Source organism: Piliocolobus tephrosceles, chromosome 3, assembly GCF_002776525.5.
Source record: "Piliocolobus tephrosceles isolate RC106 chromosome 3, ASM277652v3, whole genome shotgun sequence".
Classification (NCBI taxonomy): Eukaryota; Metazoa; Chordata; class Mammalia; order Primates; family Cercopithecidae; genus Piliocolobus; species Piliocolobus tephrosceles.
The window spans coordinates 183,751,077-183,769,897 of record NC_045436.1 but is presented as its reverse complement, the minus strand read 5'-3'; the positions used below and the strand labels follow the sequence as shown (position 1 = coordinate 183,769,897).

At 53.8% G+C, this 18,821-nt stretch overlaps 1 protein-coding gene across 3 annotated transcripts in view; it reads right to left on the bottom strand.

The window, feature by feature from the left end:
• Nucleotides 1–18,821, bottom strand: part of GAK (cyclin G associated kinase) — an 81,058-nt gene that overhangs the window by 53,905 nt on the left and 8,332 nt on the right. For all 3 annotated transcript variants that reach the window (XR_002730554.3, XM_023206732.2, XM_023206733.3), the window contains exons 2-5: nucleotides 9,963–10,024; nucleotides 9,096–9,155; nucleotides 8,263–8,377; nucleotides 882–1,024 (exon numbers count right to left, since the gene is read on the bottom strand). Coding sequence is in view for 2 of the 3 variants with exons in the window: in XM_023206732.2 (XP_023062500.1) it covers nucleotides 882–1,024; nucleotides 8,263–8,377; nucleotides 9,096–9,155; nucleotides 9,963–10,024 (380 nt within the window). In the remaining variant the exon portion in view is untranslated. The remainder of the gene's footprint in view (nucleotides 1–881; nucleotides 1,025–8,262; nucleotides 8,378–9,095; nucleotides 9,156–9,962; nucleotides 10,025–18,821) is intronic.

Below are 18,821 nucleotides of genomic sequence, written 5' to 3'. Positions count from 1 at the left end.
GGGCCCAGCCCCGGCCCAGAAGCACCTGTGTGGCGGTGTGGTGGGCAGGAACGGAGCGCAGGCCCAGCCCCAGCCCAGAAGCACCGGTGTGGTGATGGTGTGGTAGGCAGGGCGGCCCTGTTACTTGCAGCCAGTGGCTCATGCCCACATCATAGCAACCCTGGGATGCCACGCCTCAGAAAAACCTGTGATGATAGCAGAGATGGGCAGGGGAGTCTGCCCATGAACGGAATGGGAGGTGCAGTGGGGGGACAGTCAGGAAGTGCAGAGAGCTCCCCTCAAGCTGAGCAGGTAAGGGGTCCAGCCCCCCATCCCAGCGCGGGTGACAGGGCCAAACAGAAGAGCGCCGGGCTTCCTCCTGGCTCCAAGAGGCCAAACCAGGGAGGGACTGTGGAGTGCAGGACTGCCCAGGGGCCGAGGAAGGGGCACGGGGTGAGCAGGAGTTGGGGGCCTGGGCCAACACCTCCGGGGGGCTGAGGAGGGAGCGTGGGGTGAGCAGGAACGGGGGGCCTGAACTGACACCACTGGCGAGCCGAGCACCCTTGTCCGCAGCTCCCCACGGAGAATGGAGTGAGCAAGCGCCCAGCACGGGGACCTGGAATTCCAGACGGAAGCTCCAGGCTGTGAGCACCCCCGGCTGCGAGTGACGGCCCCCAGCACAGAGGTGGGGCCATCCCCTCTGTCAGCAAAGGCCTGTGAGACAGACGGTAATTTTCTTCAGGGCTGGAAAGGCGACGTTTCTGGAAGATCCGCTTTCACCGCTGAGAGGCTCACGCACATCTTCTAGGTGAGATGGTACAGCCTCACCTGCTCTCACCCTCACATCCTAACCAAGCGGGACCCCCCAGAGGCTGCAAGCCGCGTGTGGAGGGAGCCGCTACCTTGAGGTCCCTGTGGATGATGGGCGGCTTCTGCCGGTGCATGTGCTGCACGGCACGGCACGTCTGGTAGAAGATCTTCAGAACCGTGTCGCACGACAGGGGACCTCGAGACTCCATTTTCTTCAAAAATTCCACCAGCTGCCCTAAAAGAGAATGAAACTCACATGGAGGCAGGAGAACAAGGTCTGGAGGCAGGAACCTAACGCTGTTTCACCTGGACTTCCCAGAGCTAAATGGAGAGGAAAACTCGAACTTCCCACGCCTGAGGAACAAAGGACCAGAGGTGACTGACTCCCTTTGACCTTTTCTGCCTGGCAGATGGGAAACTGCCTGACTGCAGGTCTCCTCTTCCTTTGCAACTTTGTAACTTCAACCTTGCCTCCAATCTGATTCCTAATCAATCAGATGTTGGCACAGGAGTGTGACCTTCTGGTTGGCTGCTTTCTGCAACCATCAGGCTGATGGCAGGTTACCACTTCGTTTACATGAGGTGAGCACCAAGTGGCCAGTGGGAAACCTCTGGGGGTATGTGGACCCGCGAAAGTTCTGCATCCAGCCCCTTGAGCCGCTGCTCAGGCTACCCCCACGCTGTTGAGTGTACTTTCGTTTTCAATAAATCCCTGCTTCCATTCTTTTGTTGCTTCATTCTTTGTTCGGCTGGACGTTTTGTCCAATTTGTTCAAAACGCCAAGAACCTGGACAATCTGCAGTCACCACCCTCTCCTGTTAGCATCACCGTGGAGCTATCAGTGCTCTGCCCTCCCTGGCCCCGGGCCACGCCACGGACTCCGCCACGCCCCGGGCCACGCCACGGACTCCACCACCCCCCGGGCCACGCCACGGACTCCGCCACGCTACGGCCTCCGCCACGCCCTAGGCCACGCTATGGACTCCGCCATGCTGGGCCACGCCACGGACTCTGCCACGCCCTGGGCCACGCTACGGACTCCGCCACGCCCCGGGCCACGCTACAGACTCCGCCATGCTGGGCCATGCCACGGACTCCGCCATGTTGAGCCACGCTATGGACTCCGCCACCCCCAGGCCACGCTACGGACTCCACGCCACCCCCCAGGCCACATTGCGGACTGTGCCATGCCAGGCCATGCTTCAGGCTCTGCCACACCCCAGGCCACATTAGAGACTCTGCCACGCTGGGCCATGTTACAGACTGTGCCACGCTGGGCCACATAGCCTTTTCTAGTCGCAGTCCCAGTCGAGCTCACCCTGAGTGCCGCTCCCACATTTCCTTCAGCTGCTGCACAAAGGGCTGCGGGTATGAGGATGCCCACCACAGCCCTGTGTGGGACCACTGCCCAGCGGCAGGGGTGGGCCCGGAGCAGCCCCACAGTCAAGTCACAGAGCAGTGGCCAGGGGGCAAGACACCCAAGCATCACTGAAGCAGCAACCACACTGGCGTCCCGGCAGCTGAGTCTGCGAGCCGTGAACGTGAGAACCACATCGGTGTCCCGGCAGCCGAGTCTGTGAGCCCTTAACATAAGAACTACATCTGCGTCCTGGCAACCGAGCCAGGCATGTCATTAACATGGACACACAGAGAGATGAGTACAACTACACAAGTGCTCAAACCTCTAAGTGAACACTCAGTGTCCTCAGATGACAAATGATCATTCTCACATTCACACAGTCTCAATGCCTGCACACAGCCCACACCCCAGGGAACCTGTCCTGCCGTGGCTGGCACCTTCCAGGTACCCCTGCCCTGGCCCAACCAGGAAACCAGGGGTGTGGAGCCGGGACGGCATGCAGGGCTGAGGACCTGCTGGGGACCAGAGCATTCACGCTACCAGTCACCCCAGCACCCCTATGTGGCCCCCACAGATGCGCAGACCCAATCCATCCTGCTCCTACCCAGATCTTACCCCAGGTCTTGCCCATCTCAGTTGGCCACAGCCCACGTGTGGCATCACCCCTGGAGCCTCTGCATCCTGTGCTCCATCTCTTCAGCCCCAAGCTCCTGCCTCTGCTCTCTACCCTCTGCTCATCCCACTCCATGCCCCGAAGGCCACCACCCACGCAGCCCCAGAGCCAAGGCCAGCACCACCACCCACGGAACCCGCACTCAGGGTCTCCCCCACACTGCCAAAGCTTGTGTCCCCAGCCACACCGGCCTCCCTTCCTCCCGGCCTCAGGACCCCTCGCACACTGCTTCTGCGGCCAGGATGCCTCCCAGACAGCCCCTTCCGCTCACCTCCCAGGGAACCAGCTCTGCCCAAACCACCTAAACGTGTGCCCTTCTCCTGGGACTCATTCTCCCCCTGGGTCTTTGAGCCACCCAGCGATCTGGCATAGGCATGGGTCAGCTGTGTCTGGCGAGTCACTGAGCCCCTGGTGCCCGCACACAGCAGAGCGTGCAGCCGACTCAACTCCACTGACAACAAAGGCACGGTGTGAGAGCGGATGGGACCCACCACAGCTCGGGCTGCGCCACACTGGAATCGACTCACACACCGGACTCACGTGCGTGCCCCCAGCACGGCCCAGCACTGCCCCCACCTGCCGCAGAGTCCCCGGGCACCCAGCTGAGGGCCCCCCGACTCCCCCAGCTCTGCCAGCCCTGGCCCTCAACCCCAGGTGGAGGCCCTCCCAGCCCCCACCACAGCTCCCTTAAAAGCTCTGTGCCGACCCTCAGAGAAACAGGGGGGCTCTCAGGAAAAATGAGGGGCACCCACAGGAGGAACAGGGTGCTTAGAAAGAGAGGAACAGACCCAGGAGAGGCGAGGCCAGGCTTAGAAAGAGAGGAACAGACCCGGGAGAGGCGAGGCCAGGCCCGGGGAGTCAGAGTGGGGGTGGTTTGCCCTCTACGCTGGCTCCAACATCATGGATGGGCGAGTCCGTGTCAGCGGTCACTGGCCTCCCTGTTCAGTGCCTCATTCTCAGTGAGAATGGGGTGTTCAAAACTAAAAATTCTGTATGTGGCCGAGTGGGGAACGGCTACGTGGCTCTTCCCTGAGAGGGCGTTGGAGGGGCTGCCTCACGGGAGGGGCCGGGCACATCCCCGGAGTCCGACCTCCAGGCCTCCAGCGAACCCTGTACCTGCAGCTGCACGGGGGAGCTTCTCAGAGATGCCGCGGCTCTCCCCTGGCACAGCTGTGCCATCCCCAGAGCCCTGCGGCTCAGCTCTCCAGCCGCACACCTGCCCCAGACAGACAGTCCTTGGGAGCGTGCCGGCAGGGTGCGCAGGTGTCAGTTTGCCTCATGTATTTACGACTTGAGGGGCTGGGCCCGACCCCTCTCCTTCCCACACTACCCCATGCAGGAGCAGCGCTGAGCCGCTGGCTCCGGCCCCACCCCCGCCACTCCCTGACGCACACTATCCTGGGAACACACCGGATACCAAGCAGCTTCAGTTCTTACACATGCCGCTCAAGCTTTCCAAAGCCGGGATGTCTAGAGCCAAGATTTCCCCCTTGCAAAGGCTTTCTGATCTCCCACATGATGAGCAAGGGACATAAACAGCAAAACATCCATCACTAGACCAACAGGAAGCCCCATCTGGCCTTTATTCAAGTTGCCCCAAGTGTGCTGGGCAGAGGGTGGGGCAAGGTGCACACAGCAGGCAGCCTGCAGCCCCAGGAAGAAGCCCACGGCCTCGAACAGAAGACGCAGTGATGCATCCACACCAGGAAAACCAAGCAGCCTTCTGGATGGCATGAAGCGACCGCACGGTGTGGAAAGACACCTGAGCAGCTCCCTCGCCAGTGATCTCAGCACCTCAGGAGGCCTCAGCGGGAGGATCACTTGAGCCCAGGAGTTCAAGACCAGCCTGGGCAACACAGTGAGACACCATCTCTATGAAAATACAAAACTTAGCCAGGCACAGTGGCCAACACCTGTAATCCCAGTGCTACAGCAGGTCAAGATGGGCAGACTGCTTGAGCTCAAGCGTTCAAGACCAGCCTGGCAACATGGTGAGACTGTCTCTAGGAAAAATTTACTCTTTAAAATTAGCTGGGCATGGTGGTGCACGCCTATAGTCCCAGCTACTCCAGAGGCTAAGGCAGGAGGATCGCTTGAGCCCAGGAGTTTGAAGCTACAGTGAGCTATGAACCATTGCACTCCAACTTGGGCAACAGAGCAAGACCCTGTCTCCAAAAAAAATATGCCTGATAACAGTAAATTTTTTTAAAAAGGAAAATTATATAAAGTAAAATCCCATTTTTATAAGCACCCACTGGGTTGTTGCTGGGTTTTTCTTTTTTTTGAGATGGAGTCTTGCTCTGTCCCTCAGGCTGGAGTGCAGTGGCATGATCTTGGCTCACTGCAACCTCCGCCTCCCGGGTTCAAGCGACTCTCCTGCCTCAGCCTCCCGAGTAGCTGGGATTACAGGCACCCGCTACCATGCCTGGCTAATTTTTGTATTTTTACAATACAAAAGAGACAGGGTTTCGCCATGCTGGTCAGGCTCGTCTCAAACTCCTGACCTCAAGTGATCCACCCACCTCGGCCTCCCAAAGTGCTGGGATTACAGGTGTGAGCCACCATGCCCGGCCTAACTCTGTGTTATTTGTATTTTGTCAGTGAGCACATATTCTTTCATAATGAAAACTGACAACGAGTAACACCACGAGCGGGAGGCCCCATGGTGTGACGCGTGCGCCGGAGGAATCTGCATCCCACGGTTTCAGCACCTCCCAGCTCTGTGGGAGGCCCTGGAAGCGCAGCCCAGGAGCTGGTGTCCAAGCCCAGGGACATCCAGTGAAAAAAGTGCCATGGACAACAGAGACTGACAAGACAGACACCTCAACCGACCACACACAGGAGCCTTGACGAGGCTTTGGTGTGCGCACAGGAAGGGCTGGGAGCGACGTGTCAGGGACGGGGGAGAAAGCCCAGCACGGACTGCCTGGACGCACGGGACGGGCTGGGAGCAGCGTGTCACGGACCAGGGAGACAGGGGTGGGGGAAACAGGGACAGGAAGGACCCAGCACAGACGACACAGCACAGCCTCACCAAATCGCAAGGATCTTCTCAGGGGCACAAACAGCGGTGGCCGTCATGGAATTTCTCTCAGGCTGTACAGGGTTATGAGACTTTCTGGTCTTGATGTCTGCGACTTTTTTTTAAATGGTTAGAATGGAGAAAGGGAAAGCTGCCGTGGGACATGCTCAAGTCTGGGGAACCCCATGAGCAGGAAGTGGACAGCGGATGCCCCCTGTGCTGCCTTCAAGTTTTCCCCAGGTTTGAAGTTGCAGAACACAACGTTGAGAAACACGAGCGGCACATCCCCACAGTGTCAGCTGAGGAACTGAGGCTACCTGGCAGCATCTCCTCAGCCCTCAGGTGGCTCTGACCGCCCCTCACCCCCGAGACTTCTCAGCCACGTCAAGCACCCATCCGCCACCCACATCGGGACAACCCTGGCAACAGGCGCTGGTGGGCCGCAGAGGGGCCTGGGCCGGCTGCCAGGCGTGGCACCAAGGAAGGGCCAGGTGGGACCCCCAGGCAGAGGAGCATGGGCCGAGCCAGGGGCACGTAGGCAGTCAGGTCTCACCCAGCTCCGCCCAAGCACAGCTGCAGAGAGGAGACCCTGCCCGACAGGGCACTCACAGGTGCAGTCGATACATCCAAGCAGCTTACACCCCACGGTTCACCCTCCCTCACTCAGCGCAGGGCTCCCCCAACGTAGCACAGGGACACCCCCCCCCAGCAGTACAGAGCCCCCCCGCTATGCGCAGTCCTCCCTCAAGCTCAGGGCCCCCCAACTAAATGCAGGCCCCCCACAAAGCAAGGGCCCCCACCCTGCTAAGCGCAGTTCCCCCTCCATTAAGCTCAGGGCCCCCTGACTAAATGCAGGCTCCCCACAAAGGGTCTCCCCACCCCACTAAGTGCAGTCCCCCCTCCACTAAGCACAGGGCCCCTTCCACAAAGCTCAGGGCCCTACTCACTGCGGGGGTCCCCCCTCAGCTCAGAACCCCCCTGCTCGCCCTCCATTTCTGGACACACGCCCCTCCTGCCGCCCCCTCTGCTAACCTGCTGCCTCATCCCTACCTGTCCCCTCTGGCCTGCGCCAGCCAGCACGCGGGAACAGCTCCTCCTGGCGGCTGAGCAGGGGCTGGCTTTGGACAACAGCTCTCAAGCGACTGCAGGTGCCCTCTCCACAGGCTTCCTTCTGTGGGGTTCCCTGCCTCTGTCTCTCCTGCTGCTCCCGGCCTCTCCTGTCCCCACTCTCCCTGCCTGGGTGACAGACGCAGGGGAGCCACTGGTGTCACTACCCCCTCAGTGGCCAGGCCGCAGCTCTGAGGCCTCCCCGAGTGCCCAACTTCCCCTCGCCACCTGGCCCAGGAGCTCTGGAGGGCACCGGCACAAGGCAGGGGCTGGGGGTGGAGCCGCCCTCCGAGGCACAGGTCTTGTTTCCCCTTTATAGACACAGCCTGAAGCTCAGCAAGGCTAGGCCAGGTCTCAGGCCAGTCAGCATGGGCTCCAGTGACACCAACACGACATCCCCCGCAGTCACTCACACAGCCCACTCTGCCCCTAGAACTCTCCGAAAGCACCACCCCAGTTCACTGGCCTCTCTTCCTGTCCTGCCCAATGGACCACGGAGCCATTCTGCTGTCTTCCTGGGCTCAACCCTCATGCACCCACAGAGGGACCTCGAGTTGTCCACCTCTGCAGCCTCTCCTCTCCTCGCCAAGACCCCAGAGCCCCTGACGAGGACAGACAGCAGCGCTCCTCCACCCCTGCTCAACGCCGCTCACGGAAAGCCACTGCGCTCCACCCTGCTGGGAACCCAGAGCCCTGAGGAGGACAGACACTCCTCCACCCTGCTCAACGCCGCTCACGGAACGCCACCATGCTCCACCCCGTGCTGCCACTGGAGACAGGCAGGATGGGAGCCCGGCTCTCTGGCTGCCCACAGCTCCGTGAGGAGACAACACAGGGGGCCCACCCGGATGGTGGGAGGTCACGGGGCGTCAGCGTGGGTCTCTCACAGAACTCCTGTCAGACAGCTGCCCGCGCTTCCCTCTAAGACCAACACAGCTTGAGAGAAGGTGCTGGGCATGTCTCACAGCCGTGTGGCTGGGTCAGGAGGCACCAGGCCAGCCTCTGCTGGGTCAGGAGGCACCAGGCCGGCCTCTGCTGGGTCAGGAGGCACCAGGCCGGCCTCCGCTGGGTTAGAAGCACCAAGCCGGCCTCTGCTGGGTTAGAAGCACCAACCCGGCCTCCACTGGGTCAGGAGGCACCAGGCTGGCCTCGGCTGGGTCAAGAGGCACCAGGCCGGCCTCCGCTGGGTTAGAAGCACCAGGCCGGCCTCCGCTGGGTTAGAAGCACCAAGCCGGCCTCCGCTGGGTCAGGAGGCACCAGGCCGGCCTCCGCTGGGTTAGATGCACCAAGCCAGCCTTCACAGGACATTACCTTTACAGAGCTCTGTGAGCAGGAGGAACTCAGCCTGCCCCGTGTCCGACTCCTCTTTTCCTATGGACGCTGCAGAACAAAACTGTACGATGTTCGGGTGGCCAGAAAGCTTTTTCTGCAGTTGTCTTGTTAAAGGAGAATGTGCAGAACCATGTACACAGTACCGTGCGCTTAAAAATAAATGTATACAATATTAAGACACTGAAGTCAGAATACTTGAATGAACCCCCTTACAATTTTAGACGTCAGAGCGGAAGATGAGGGAGACAGCAGTGGATGACCACAAGCACAAGAAAGGCAGACAGAGACAGGAGAAGCCGCAGGAGAGGGCAGGGACAAAGGCAGGCACGCCAGCCACACACACCTGACCACAGCGACGCCAAAGCCAGTCCCGCGCCCAACAGGAGGAGGCAGGGCCCTCAGGGGCAGTGCGCAGGGAGGCTGTGGAGCGGCCGTGTCCACCTGAACCTGCACTCAGGCAGTCAGCGGGTGAACAGAGCTAGGAGCGGAAAGACAAGCAGTCTGAGGCAGTCACCGGCCCATCCGCTGCGGTGACCAGCCCATCACTGGGCAGGGAGACCTCTTGGGTAGGAACAACTCCATTCCCAACACTTCTGAAACTTTTGACTACTACCCTGGCAGTAAGAAACAGAAAAAAACTGCTTCTTACTAGAAGTCCCCTACAGGTAAGTTTGGTAAAAGCAAAAAGCCGATTTTAACACATGAAAGACAATGTCACAGAGTAGCCTCTTGGCCACTGGTGGCCACAGCTTGACGCAGGCCTGTGCCTGCCAAAGCCACTGTGCTGGCTCCTGGTTCCAGGAAAAGGATACCATGAAGCAAACTTCTTGAATGATGGCTCTGTTCTTTTCCTCTTCATTGGATAATAGCCTCTGTATCAGGAAACAGCACACACAAAAGATGAAAGAAAGTTTACCTTCCCACGTCATCCGACGCGTCATCTCAGACATAAGCAGGCGAGAGCGCAACGCAATGCGTCCAGTACAGCTCCCCCTGTTTCATGCATTTCCACCTTTGACCCAAGTAAAAACGTGACAGGGGATCAAGACCCTCGAAAGATCTTTGTGATCCGAGGACACAAGAAAAAGCAAAAACAGGAGCCTTTCCTCCAAACAGGCCGGAGTAAAATGAGACAGACAAGAAGGCAGAGCGGAGACACTCTGCAGACATGGGGGCGGCATGCGTGCAGACCGCCAGAACAGGCCCACTTGCGCCCACTCTCAAGGGGGGGGGCCACCCTGGTGCCCAGCATGGTGCCAGCACATGGGACCTTCTTACGTCTCAGGACAAAACCACACAGTATAGACCCTCCCACAGTGACCCCTATTTACAGACATGCTGTCAACACATATTTCTTACAAGCAGCTTTTAAACTCCTTGTATTCATAGAGCCCTTATTTTGGCACATGGAGGCCAAGACCTCACCATGAGGTCACCCCCAGCACAGCCCCCTCCGCAGGGTAGGCAGGGCCCACAGGAGTGCGAAGCCCAAAGCCGGAGACCAAGGCTCCTGCAGCACCCAAGACTGCTGAGCTTCAGTAGAAGTAAAAGGGACAAGTATGTCCAGGCTGAAAAAGGAAACAACGTAAGTAACAGGGACGCATCCCTGAAAACACTGTCACCAGAGAGTTCCCTTACATACGTCAAACATCCAGAGAAGGTGTTAAATGGTTCATTACCTTTAATGCATACTCTCTGCCACTCCCCACATCTTGAGCTTCATACACAAATGCAAACCCTCCTGAAAATTAAAAAGACTTGTCAGTTTAACACTATGATTTTATTTAACATATTAGGCTTAAAAAACACCTTCACTAGGTAAAATACAAATTAACTTGTGGCTGCGGCCAGCAGTTTTCTACAAAACATAACGGCCCCAGCGTACACGCCTCCCCCCAACACACAGGCTCACACACACAACCCCAGCATGCACGGCCCCACACACACAGCCTCCCAGTGTACACGGCTCCAGTGTGCACAGCCCCACACACACAACCCCAGTGTGCAGAGCCCCACACACACAACCCCAGTGTGCACGGTCCCACACACACAGCCCCGCGGCGTACATGGCTCCAGAGTGCACAGCCCACCACACACAACCCCAGCATGCAAAGCCCCACACACAGCCCCAGTGTTCATGGCCCCAGCGTGCACGGCCCCACATGCATAGCCCCAGCGTGCACAGCCTCACACACACAACCCCAGCGTGCACGGCCCCCCCCCCCCCACCTGCCCCCAGCGTACACGCCCCCCCCCAGCCCTAGTGTATACAGCCATAGTGTACATGGCCCCCCCAACACACAGTCCCAGCGTAAACGGCCCCACACGTACAGCCCCAGAGTGCACAGCCCCACATACACAACCCCAGCGTGCACAGCCCCAGCGTACACCACCCCCCCCCCCACAGCCCCCCCCCACAAAGCCCCAGCATGCACGGTCCCACACGCACAGCCCCAGCATACATAGCCCCAGCGTGCACACCCTCACACACACAACCCCAGCGTACATGGCCCCAGCGTGCACAGCCGCACACATACAGCCCCAGCGTGCACGGACCCCCACACACGGCCCCAGCGTGCACGGCCCCCCCGTGCACAGCCCCACACGCACAACCCCAGCGTACATGGCCCCAGCGTGCACGGCCCCCCACACACGGCCCCAGTGTGCACATCCCCACTGCATATGCCACTGCCTTTCACTTGCTCTACTCCAGAGACAGAAACGAGTAACCTAAGAACAGAGGTCAACAAGAAGGGAAAAACAAAACCACAAGCAGTTCTCTAAAGACAAACGAAACTGATAAGTTCTAGACAGACTGATCCAGAGAGAGAAAGAGAGAGAAAGAGGACAGATCACCAATACCCAGAACAAGAGAGGGCACCTCCTTCTCCGACGCCCAAAAGAGGAAAAGATATAAAAGAGACTATGCACCAACATCATTCACAAACGTGGACCCAAGAATTCTTCATAAAACAGCAAACCATGCCCAACAAGACATCAAGAGCAGACTTGGTTTAACATTTGAAAATCAATTTAACTCTATTGTTTTGGGGTCTAATTTGCTTAGCTTTCTTTTAGCTTTCTGCAGTGGAAAAACCACATCATGAAATTTAAAACTCTCAGCAAACGAGGAACAGAAAGAAACCTCTGCAGCCTGATAGACGGCATCGTGAGAGATCAACAGGAACACTGCATTTGATGGTGCAAAGTCAGATCCTCCGAAGATAATGAAGGAGGCAGGGATCCTCGTTCTCACCACTGAGGGATAACACTGTGAGGAAGTTCTTGCCAGTGCCATCAATCAAGAAAAAGAAATAAAAGGCATCCAGATGAAGAAAGAAGTGAAAATATTTTTATCTGTAGAAAATCTGGTGAAATCTGCAAAAGAAAAGCTACTGTAACTAATAAACGCATTCCGGACTGTTGTTGGATATAAGAGCAACGTACAAAAACCACCTGTGCTTTCACATGCCCGTGGTTAGGCAGAGATTTTTTAGATAGAGCACAAAAGCATGACCCGTAAAAGAAAAATAATCACAAATGGACTTCAGGAATTTCTGCTTTCTGAAATACACCGGTCAGAGAACGAAAAGATAAATCACTACTAGGTTTTGCAAATCATATACCTAATAAAGGACTTCCATCGAGAAAATATTTTAAAAATCCAAGTAACAACAATTTTTTTTCTTCTGAGACGGGTCCTACTCTGTCACCGGGATGGACTGCAGAGGAACTCTCACAACCCACTGCCTCGACCTCTGGGCTCAAGTGATCCTCCCACCTCAGCCTCCCAAGAAGCTGGGCTACAGGCATGTGTCACCACACCCGGCTAATTGCTTTATTTTTTGTAGAGATGAGGTTTTGCTAAGTTGCCCAGGCGGGTCTTAAACTCCAGGGCTGAAGCCTCCCGAAGTGCTGGGACTACTGGTGTGAGCTGCCACGTCCAGAAAACAACAGAATTTTTAATGCTCAAAAGATATGAATAGACACATCACCAAAGACATACCTGTGACAAGCACACAAAGTGTCATACCACTGCCCATGAGAGACATGCAAACTGAAGCTGCTAAGACAGGACTCCACACCTAACAGAATACCCAACATTTAAAAACCGCCCAGACCAAGTGCTGCTGAGGATGTGGTGTGACTGGAATGCTTACGTACAGCTTTTGGAAATGAAAAATGGTACAATCACTCTGGAAAACATTTTGGCAATTTTTTTTTTTTTTTTTTTTTTTTTTTTGAAAAGGAGTCTCGCTCTGTCACCCAGGCTGGAGTGCAGTGGCACGATCTCAGCTCACTGCAAGCTCTGCCTCCCGGGTTCACGCCATTCTCCTGCCTCAGCCTCCCAAGCAGCTGGGACTACAGGCACCGGCCACCTCGCCCGGTTAATTTTTTTTTGTATTTTTTAGTAGAGACGGGGTTTCACTGTGTTAGCCAGGATGGTCTCGATCTCCTGACCTCATGATCATTGGCGATTTCTTAAAAAGGTTAACATAAACCAACAATCCAGCCCTGACATTAGGCTGTTGTGTATTTACCCAAGAAAAACGAGGGCACGCGTGTGTACAAAGCCTCGTACCCAGCAGCTTCATGCGCAACAGCCTAAAAACGGAAACAACCCAAATGTCCATCAACAGGTGAGTGAACAAATTATTCACAGCTGTAACACTACCCGGCAATAAAAAGGATGAAACTGCTGTTATATGCAACAACGTGAATGGCACACTAAAAAGCAGTATGCCGAGTAAAAGAAGCCAGACCAAAAAGAGTACATACCTACAGCTTTGTGTACAGAAAAGTCTACAAAATGCAAACAAACCTATAGTAACAGAAAGTCAATCAGTGGTTTCCTGGGATGGGAACAGGAAAGCGGGGTGAAGGGTCACCGTGGGGAGGAGGGAGACGTGGCACCGACGTGCATGTCCGCTGCCTTGATTAGCGCGGCAGACACAGTGTGTGACACACACAAACCTGCATGACACAAGCCGAAACATTCAAAACATGCAGCCTGTATATCTCATTTTTATCTCAACACAACTGTTAAAATATTTAAATAATAAATCAATCTGTGAGGAAAGACACAGATGAAAGGAAGTAAATGGAAATCCACGAAACAGAAAATAGAAAACAGATGGCTCCGCTGCTAAATTACATCAAACACTTAAGGAAGAAATCACAACAAGCTTATAAACAGTCTTTCATTAGAGAGAGGAGAAGAGTTCCCAGCCCATTTCTTGAGGTTAGCGTAACACTAACCAAAGAAAGGTATAAAGACCAAATTAAGGAAAGAAATCACTCATGAGCACAGACACAAAAAATCCTCAAGAAAATACTAGCAAATTGATTCCGGCAAAACATAATAAGGATAATACGTCATGACCAGGTGGGATTCATCCCAGGAATGCAAGGTTGGTGTAACATTAAAAAAATCAATCACTGTAGTAAACGACAATAGCAGAATGGGGAACACTAGATCACCAACAAAATTTAGAAATGACAACTACAAAAAACTGACATCTAACATAAGACTTAATCGTGCTTTCTTGCTAAGGTCAGGAACAAGGCAAGATGTCTGCTTTCAGCACTGGTAGACAACATTTTACTGGAAATCCTAGTTAATGCAAGAAAGCTAGAAAAATTAATAAAAGGCATAAAGATCAAAAAGGAAAAACTAACAAAAGACACAAAACTTCAGTTAGTTAGGAAGAATAAGCTCAAGAGACCGCTGTACAACATGGTGACTACACAGTTAGTAACGAGAGATTCCATTCTTGAAAAATGCCCCCAAACTGATGACTATGACGCAGTACATGTGTTAACTAGCTAGATGTGGTCATTCCACAATACAGATATACTTCAAAACATCATCGCATATATGACAAAGATATCAATTTTATCTGTCAATTAAAAAACAGATTAAACATGAAAAAAAGGAGGAACTAAAACTCCCCTCATTTTCAGATGCCATGACTGGAAAGGCAGAAGGCTCAAAAGGCCTCAGCACCACATGACCTTAGCAGGGCCACAGGTCTTCTGGGTGCCTCCCCAGCCTCCTCCTCTCCAGCCACACCCGCCCCTTGGTTCCAATCCACCACATGAAGCACATCCTTCCTGCTCATCTTCCTTACGCTTTCCCTGCACTGTGAGTGATACTGCGTTAGAGATGTTAAAAGTAACATCAGTGATGCTGTGTTTCTTTGTTGGTGCTTTTTTGTCTTTTTTTTTTGGGACAGAGTCTTGCTCTGTCACCCAGGCTGGTGTGCAGTGGTGTGATCTCAGCTCACTGCAACCTCTGCCTCTCAAGTTCAAGCGATTCTCCTGCCTCAGCCTCCCGAGTAGCTGAGATTACAGGTGCCCACCAGCACACCTGGCTAATTTTTTGTATTTTTAGTAGAGACGGGGTTTCACCGTGTTAGCCAGGATAGTCTCAATCTCCTGACCTCATGATCTGCCTGCCTTGGCCTCCCAAAGTGCTGGGATTACAGGGTTGAGCCACCATACCCGGTCCCAGATACTATTTTGTTAAAAGGTTAACGTTTATTCTGGATATCAGGACACAGGTGTTTGATACGTTACTCTTTCTATTTTTCCGCATTTTAAAATATTTCATAATTTTTAAAGATAGTAATACCTGGACTTGATCTCAGGACTTTCCATACAGCTAAATTATTCAAGGCTGTGTGGTATTGGCGGAGGGACAGATACAAAGATGACTGGAATGGAAAGAAAACTGCAGAAACAGCCACACAAACCAATCCAGGTGATTTCTCTTTTTTTTTTTTTTTTGAGACAGAGTCTCGCTCTGTCACCCAGGCTGGAGTGCAGTGGCACAATCTCAGTTGACTGCAGTCTCCGCCTCCCAGGCTCAAGCAATCCTCTTGCCTCAGCCTCCCCAGTAGCTGCAACTACAGACTTGTGTCACTACGCCCAGCTAAGTTTTATATTTTTAGTAGAGACGGGGTTTCACTGTGTTGTCCAGGTTGGTCTCGAACTCCTGGCTTCAGGTGCCTTGGCCTCCCGAAGTGCTGGGATTACAGGCCTGAGCCACTGCGCCGGGCCCATCCAGATGATTTCTGACAGAGGCACAGAAGCAACTCCGTGGAAGATCCACAAATGGTGCCGGACGATGAGCTTCATGTAAACGTCAGCCACATACAGTCACTCATCAAAATAAACACGGACATAAATGCACCACTGTGAAGGTTTAAAACTTTCAGAAAAACAAAAGAGACAAAGCTTTAAGATAAAGAGCTAAGAATCCTGAGCTGTGACAAGGCGTGATTCATAAAAGGAAAAAACAACAAATCAGACTTCACAATGAAAAACTTTGGACCTGCAAAAGACCCAGTTTTGTTTTTTAATTAACTGGTCTGAGTCTGCGTCCAAAATGACCCTGTTTAGGGGAGGAAGAGACAAGCTGCAGACTAGGAGAACATACTTGAAAACCCCGTGTCTACGAAGGACTTGTATCTACAATAAAGAACACTCAAAACTTGGTCAAAAAAGCATAATCAGGAAGTGCGCAAAAGACATGAACAGACATTTCACCACTGAAGATATGCAGATGGCAAAGAAGCACTCCCAAGCTATTGGGAAAATGCAAATCAAAACCACAAGGCAGTATCGCTACACACGTATCACGATGATCACAATAAAAATGATGACGCCAAATGCTGGTGAGTATAAAGAGAAACTCACTGTTATGGACCGAACTGTGTGCCCCCAAAACGCGTCTGCGGAAGCCCCAGATGACCCTACGTGGAGACGGGCCTGAAGTAATTAAGGATAAATAAGGTCCTGTGAGTGGGGTCCTAATCCAATAGGACTGCCGTCCTTGTAAGATGAAGACACACGAGAGGTGTCAGCATCCCCTCAGCAAAAAGGCAGCATTGGCCTTGTGCGGTGGCTCATGCCTGTAATCCTGGCACTTTCGGAGGCCGAGGTGGGCGGATCACTTGAGGTCAGGAGTTTGAGACCAACCTGGGCAACATGGTGAAACCCTGTCTCTACTAAAAACACAAAAATCAGCAGAGCATGGTGGCAGGCGCCTGCAATCCCAGCTGCTCGGGAGGCTGAGGCAGAGAACTGCTTGAATCTGGGAGGCGGAGCTTGCAGTGAGCCGAGATCGCGCCACTGCACTCCAGCCTGGGTGACAGAATGAGACTCCGTCTCAAAGAAAAAAAAAAAAAAAAAAAAGCAGCATCTGCAAACCAGCAAGAGAGGCCTCTCCAGGAATCAGCACTGACAGCATCTTGCTCTTGGCCTTCGAACCTCCAGAACTGCAAGACTGAATTTCTACTGCTCCCCCACTCAGTGTGGAGTATTTTGTTACGGCAGTCTAACCAGGCTGATACGCTCCTACATTGCTGGTGGGAATGTATGGCCACTCAAGAAACAATCTGGCAGTTTTCTAACAAACTAAACACATAATTACCACATGTGAACCAGCAACTGCACTCTTAGACATTTATCCCAGAAATGAAACCGTATATTCACAAAAAACCCATATGCGAGTGCCACAGCAGCTTTATTTGTAATAGCCAAAACCGGAAACAGCCAGATGTCCTTCCGCGGGTGGCTGGCTGGGCAAGCGGCGCACATTCACACAGACGAGTCTCGCCACAGGAAACGAGTTACTGACACACACAACCGCCTGAACAATTCTGCACTTCCCCTTACACAGCATCCCTCGGATGACAAAATCACAGACAGAGCAAAGACTAGGGGTTTCCAGGGGCTAAGGAAATGGCGCGGCTGTGAGAGGTGGCACGAGGGCTCCCTGCAGGGACAGAGCCTTCCACAGCTTCACCTGCACCAGGGTCGGCATCCCGACCGTCACCAATGGGGAAACCGGGCAAGGGTCTGAAATATAAAAGATCTCCATCTTTTCTCACAGCTGCGTGGGAACCGACAATGAACTCAAAACAATACAGTTTATTTTAAAATAACAGTAATGTATAAAACATTAAAGAAGGGCACGCCAGGCACCTCCAAGACCCTGTCGTACACCTTTTACTGCACATACTCTGCCAATTAAGAAACAGGCACAGGCCAGGCACAGTGGCCCACACCTGCAATCCCAGCACTTTGGGAGTCTGAGGGGGGAGAATCACTTGAGCCCAGGAGTTCTGAGAACAGCCTACAGGCAGCCTAACAAGACTCCATCTCTACCAGAAATAAATTAAAAATTAGCCAGGCGTGGTGGTGAGTGCCTGTGGTCCCCGCTACCTGGGAGGCTGAGGTGGGAGGACTGCTTGAGTCCAGGAGTTCAAGACTGCAGTGAGCCATGATCATGCCACTGCACTCCAGCCTGGGCAACAGAGCAAGACCTCATCTCAAGCGCAGGGAGTGGAGGGGTGGGGAGTGGAGGCACAAAGACATCAAATGCTCAGGCCAGGCCAGATCTCAAGGCCCAGGTTCCCTGAGGCAGCCTGGCCTGAGACAGCAGAGTGACCACAGCTAAGGCTTGCCTTCTGTTTCTCACATAAATTATATAAATATGTAAACATAGGACCTGTATCCAAAATAAGCAGAGACTCTCCCAACTCCTGCCCAATAAAGAACAGACAAAAAGGTCAGGCGCGGTGGCTCATGCCAGCAATCCCAGCATTCTGGGAGGCCAAGGCAGAAGTTTGAGACCAGCCTGACCAACATAGTGAAACCCCATCTCTACTACAATACACAAAATTAGATGGGCTTGGTGGTGCACGCCTGTAATCCCAGCTAGCTAGGAGGCTGAGGCAGGAGAATTGCTTGAACCTGGGAGGTGGAGCTTGCAGTGAGCCAAGACGGCACCACTGCACTCCAGCCTGGGCAAGGCTCCGTCTCAAAAAAGAAAAAAAACCATTGCTGAATATCATTATCATCAGGGAAATTCCAATGAAATCACAATGAGATCGACACCACTGCACACCCGCAAGAATGGATGCAATCAAAATGAAAGACCACCAGAAACACTGGTGAGCAAGTGGACAGCCAGGAACTCTCCAGTGTGGCTGGTGGAAATGCAAAATGGTGTAGCTGCTGTGGAAAGAGATTTGGTTGTTTCATGTGACGTTCAACCTAAATCCAATCTCTAAGTCGGTAATCCTACTCCTTGGTATTTTTTACCCAAGACAAAGGAAAACACATGTGCACAAAAAGACTTGGGAAAAAATGTTCTCAGCGACTTTATTCCTAACAGCGGATATGACTTGGATCTTTATTTGTAACAGTGGATATGGTTTGGATCTGTGTCCTCAGGCAAATCTCATGTTCACTTGTGACCCCCAATGTTGGAGGAGAGGTCTGGTGGGAGGTGACTGGATCATGGGGACGGAGTTCCACCAGGGGGTTGCTCTCAGGATAGTGAGTGCTCTCCTGTGAGATCTGGCTAGACACTGGGGAGGGAGTCCTCCCCCCAACACACCCCGGGGGGCTGCTCTCAGGACAGTCAAATCTGATTGGGTCTTGAGGACAGAATTGGGTGGGGGGGGGAATGCCTCAGGATAGTGAGATCTGATTGGGTCATGAGGACGGGGCGGGGGCTGCTCTCA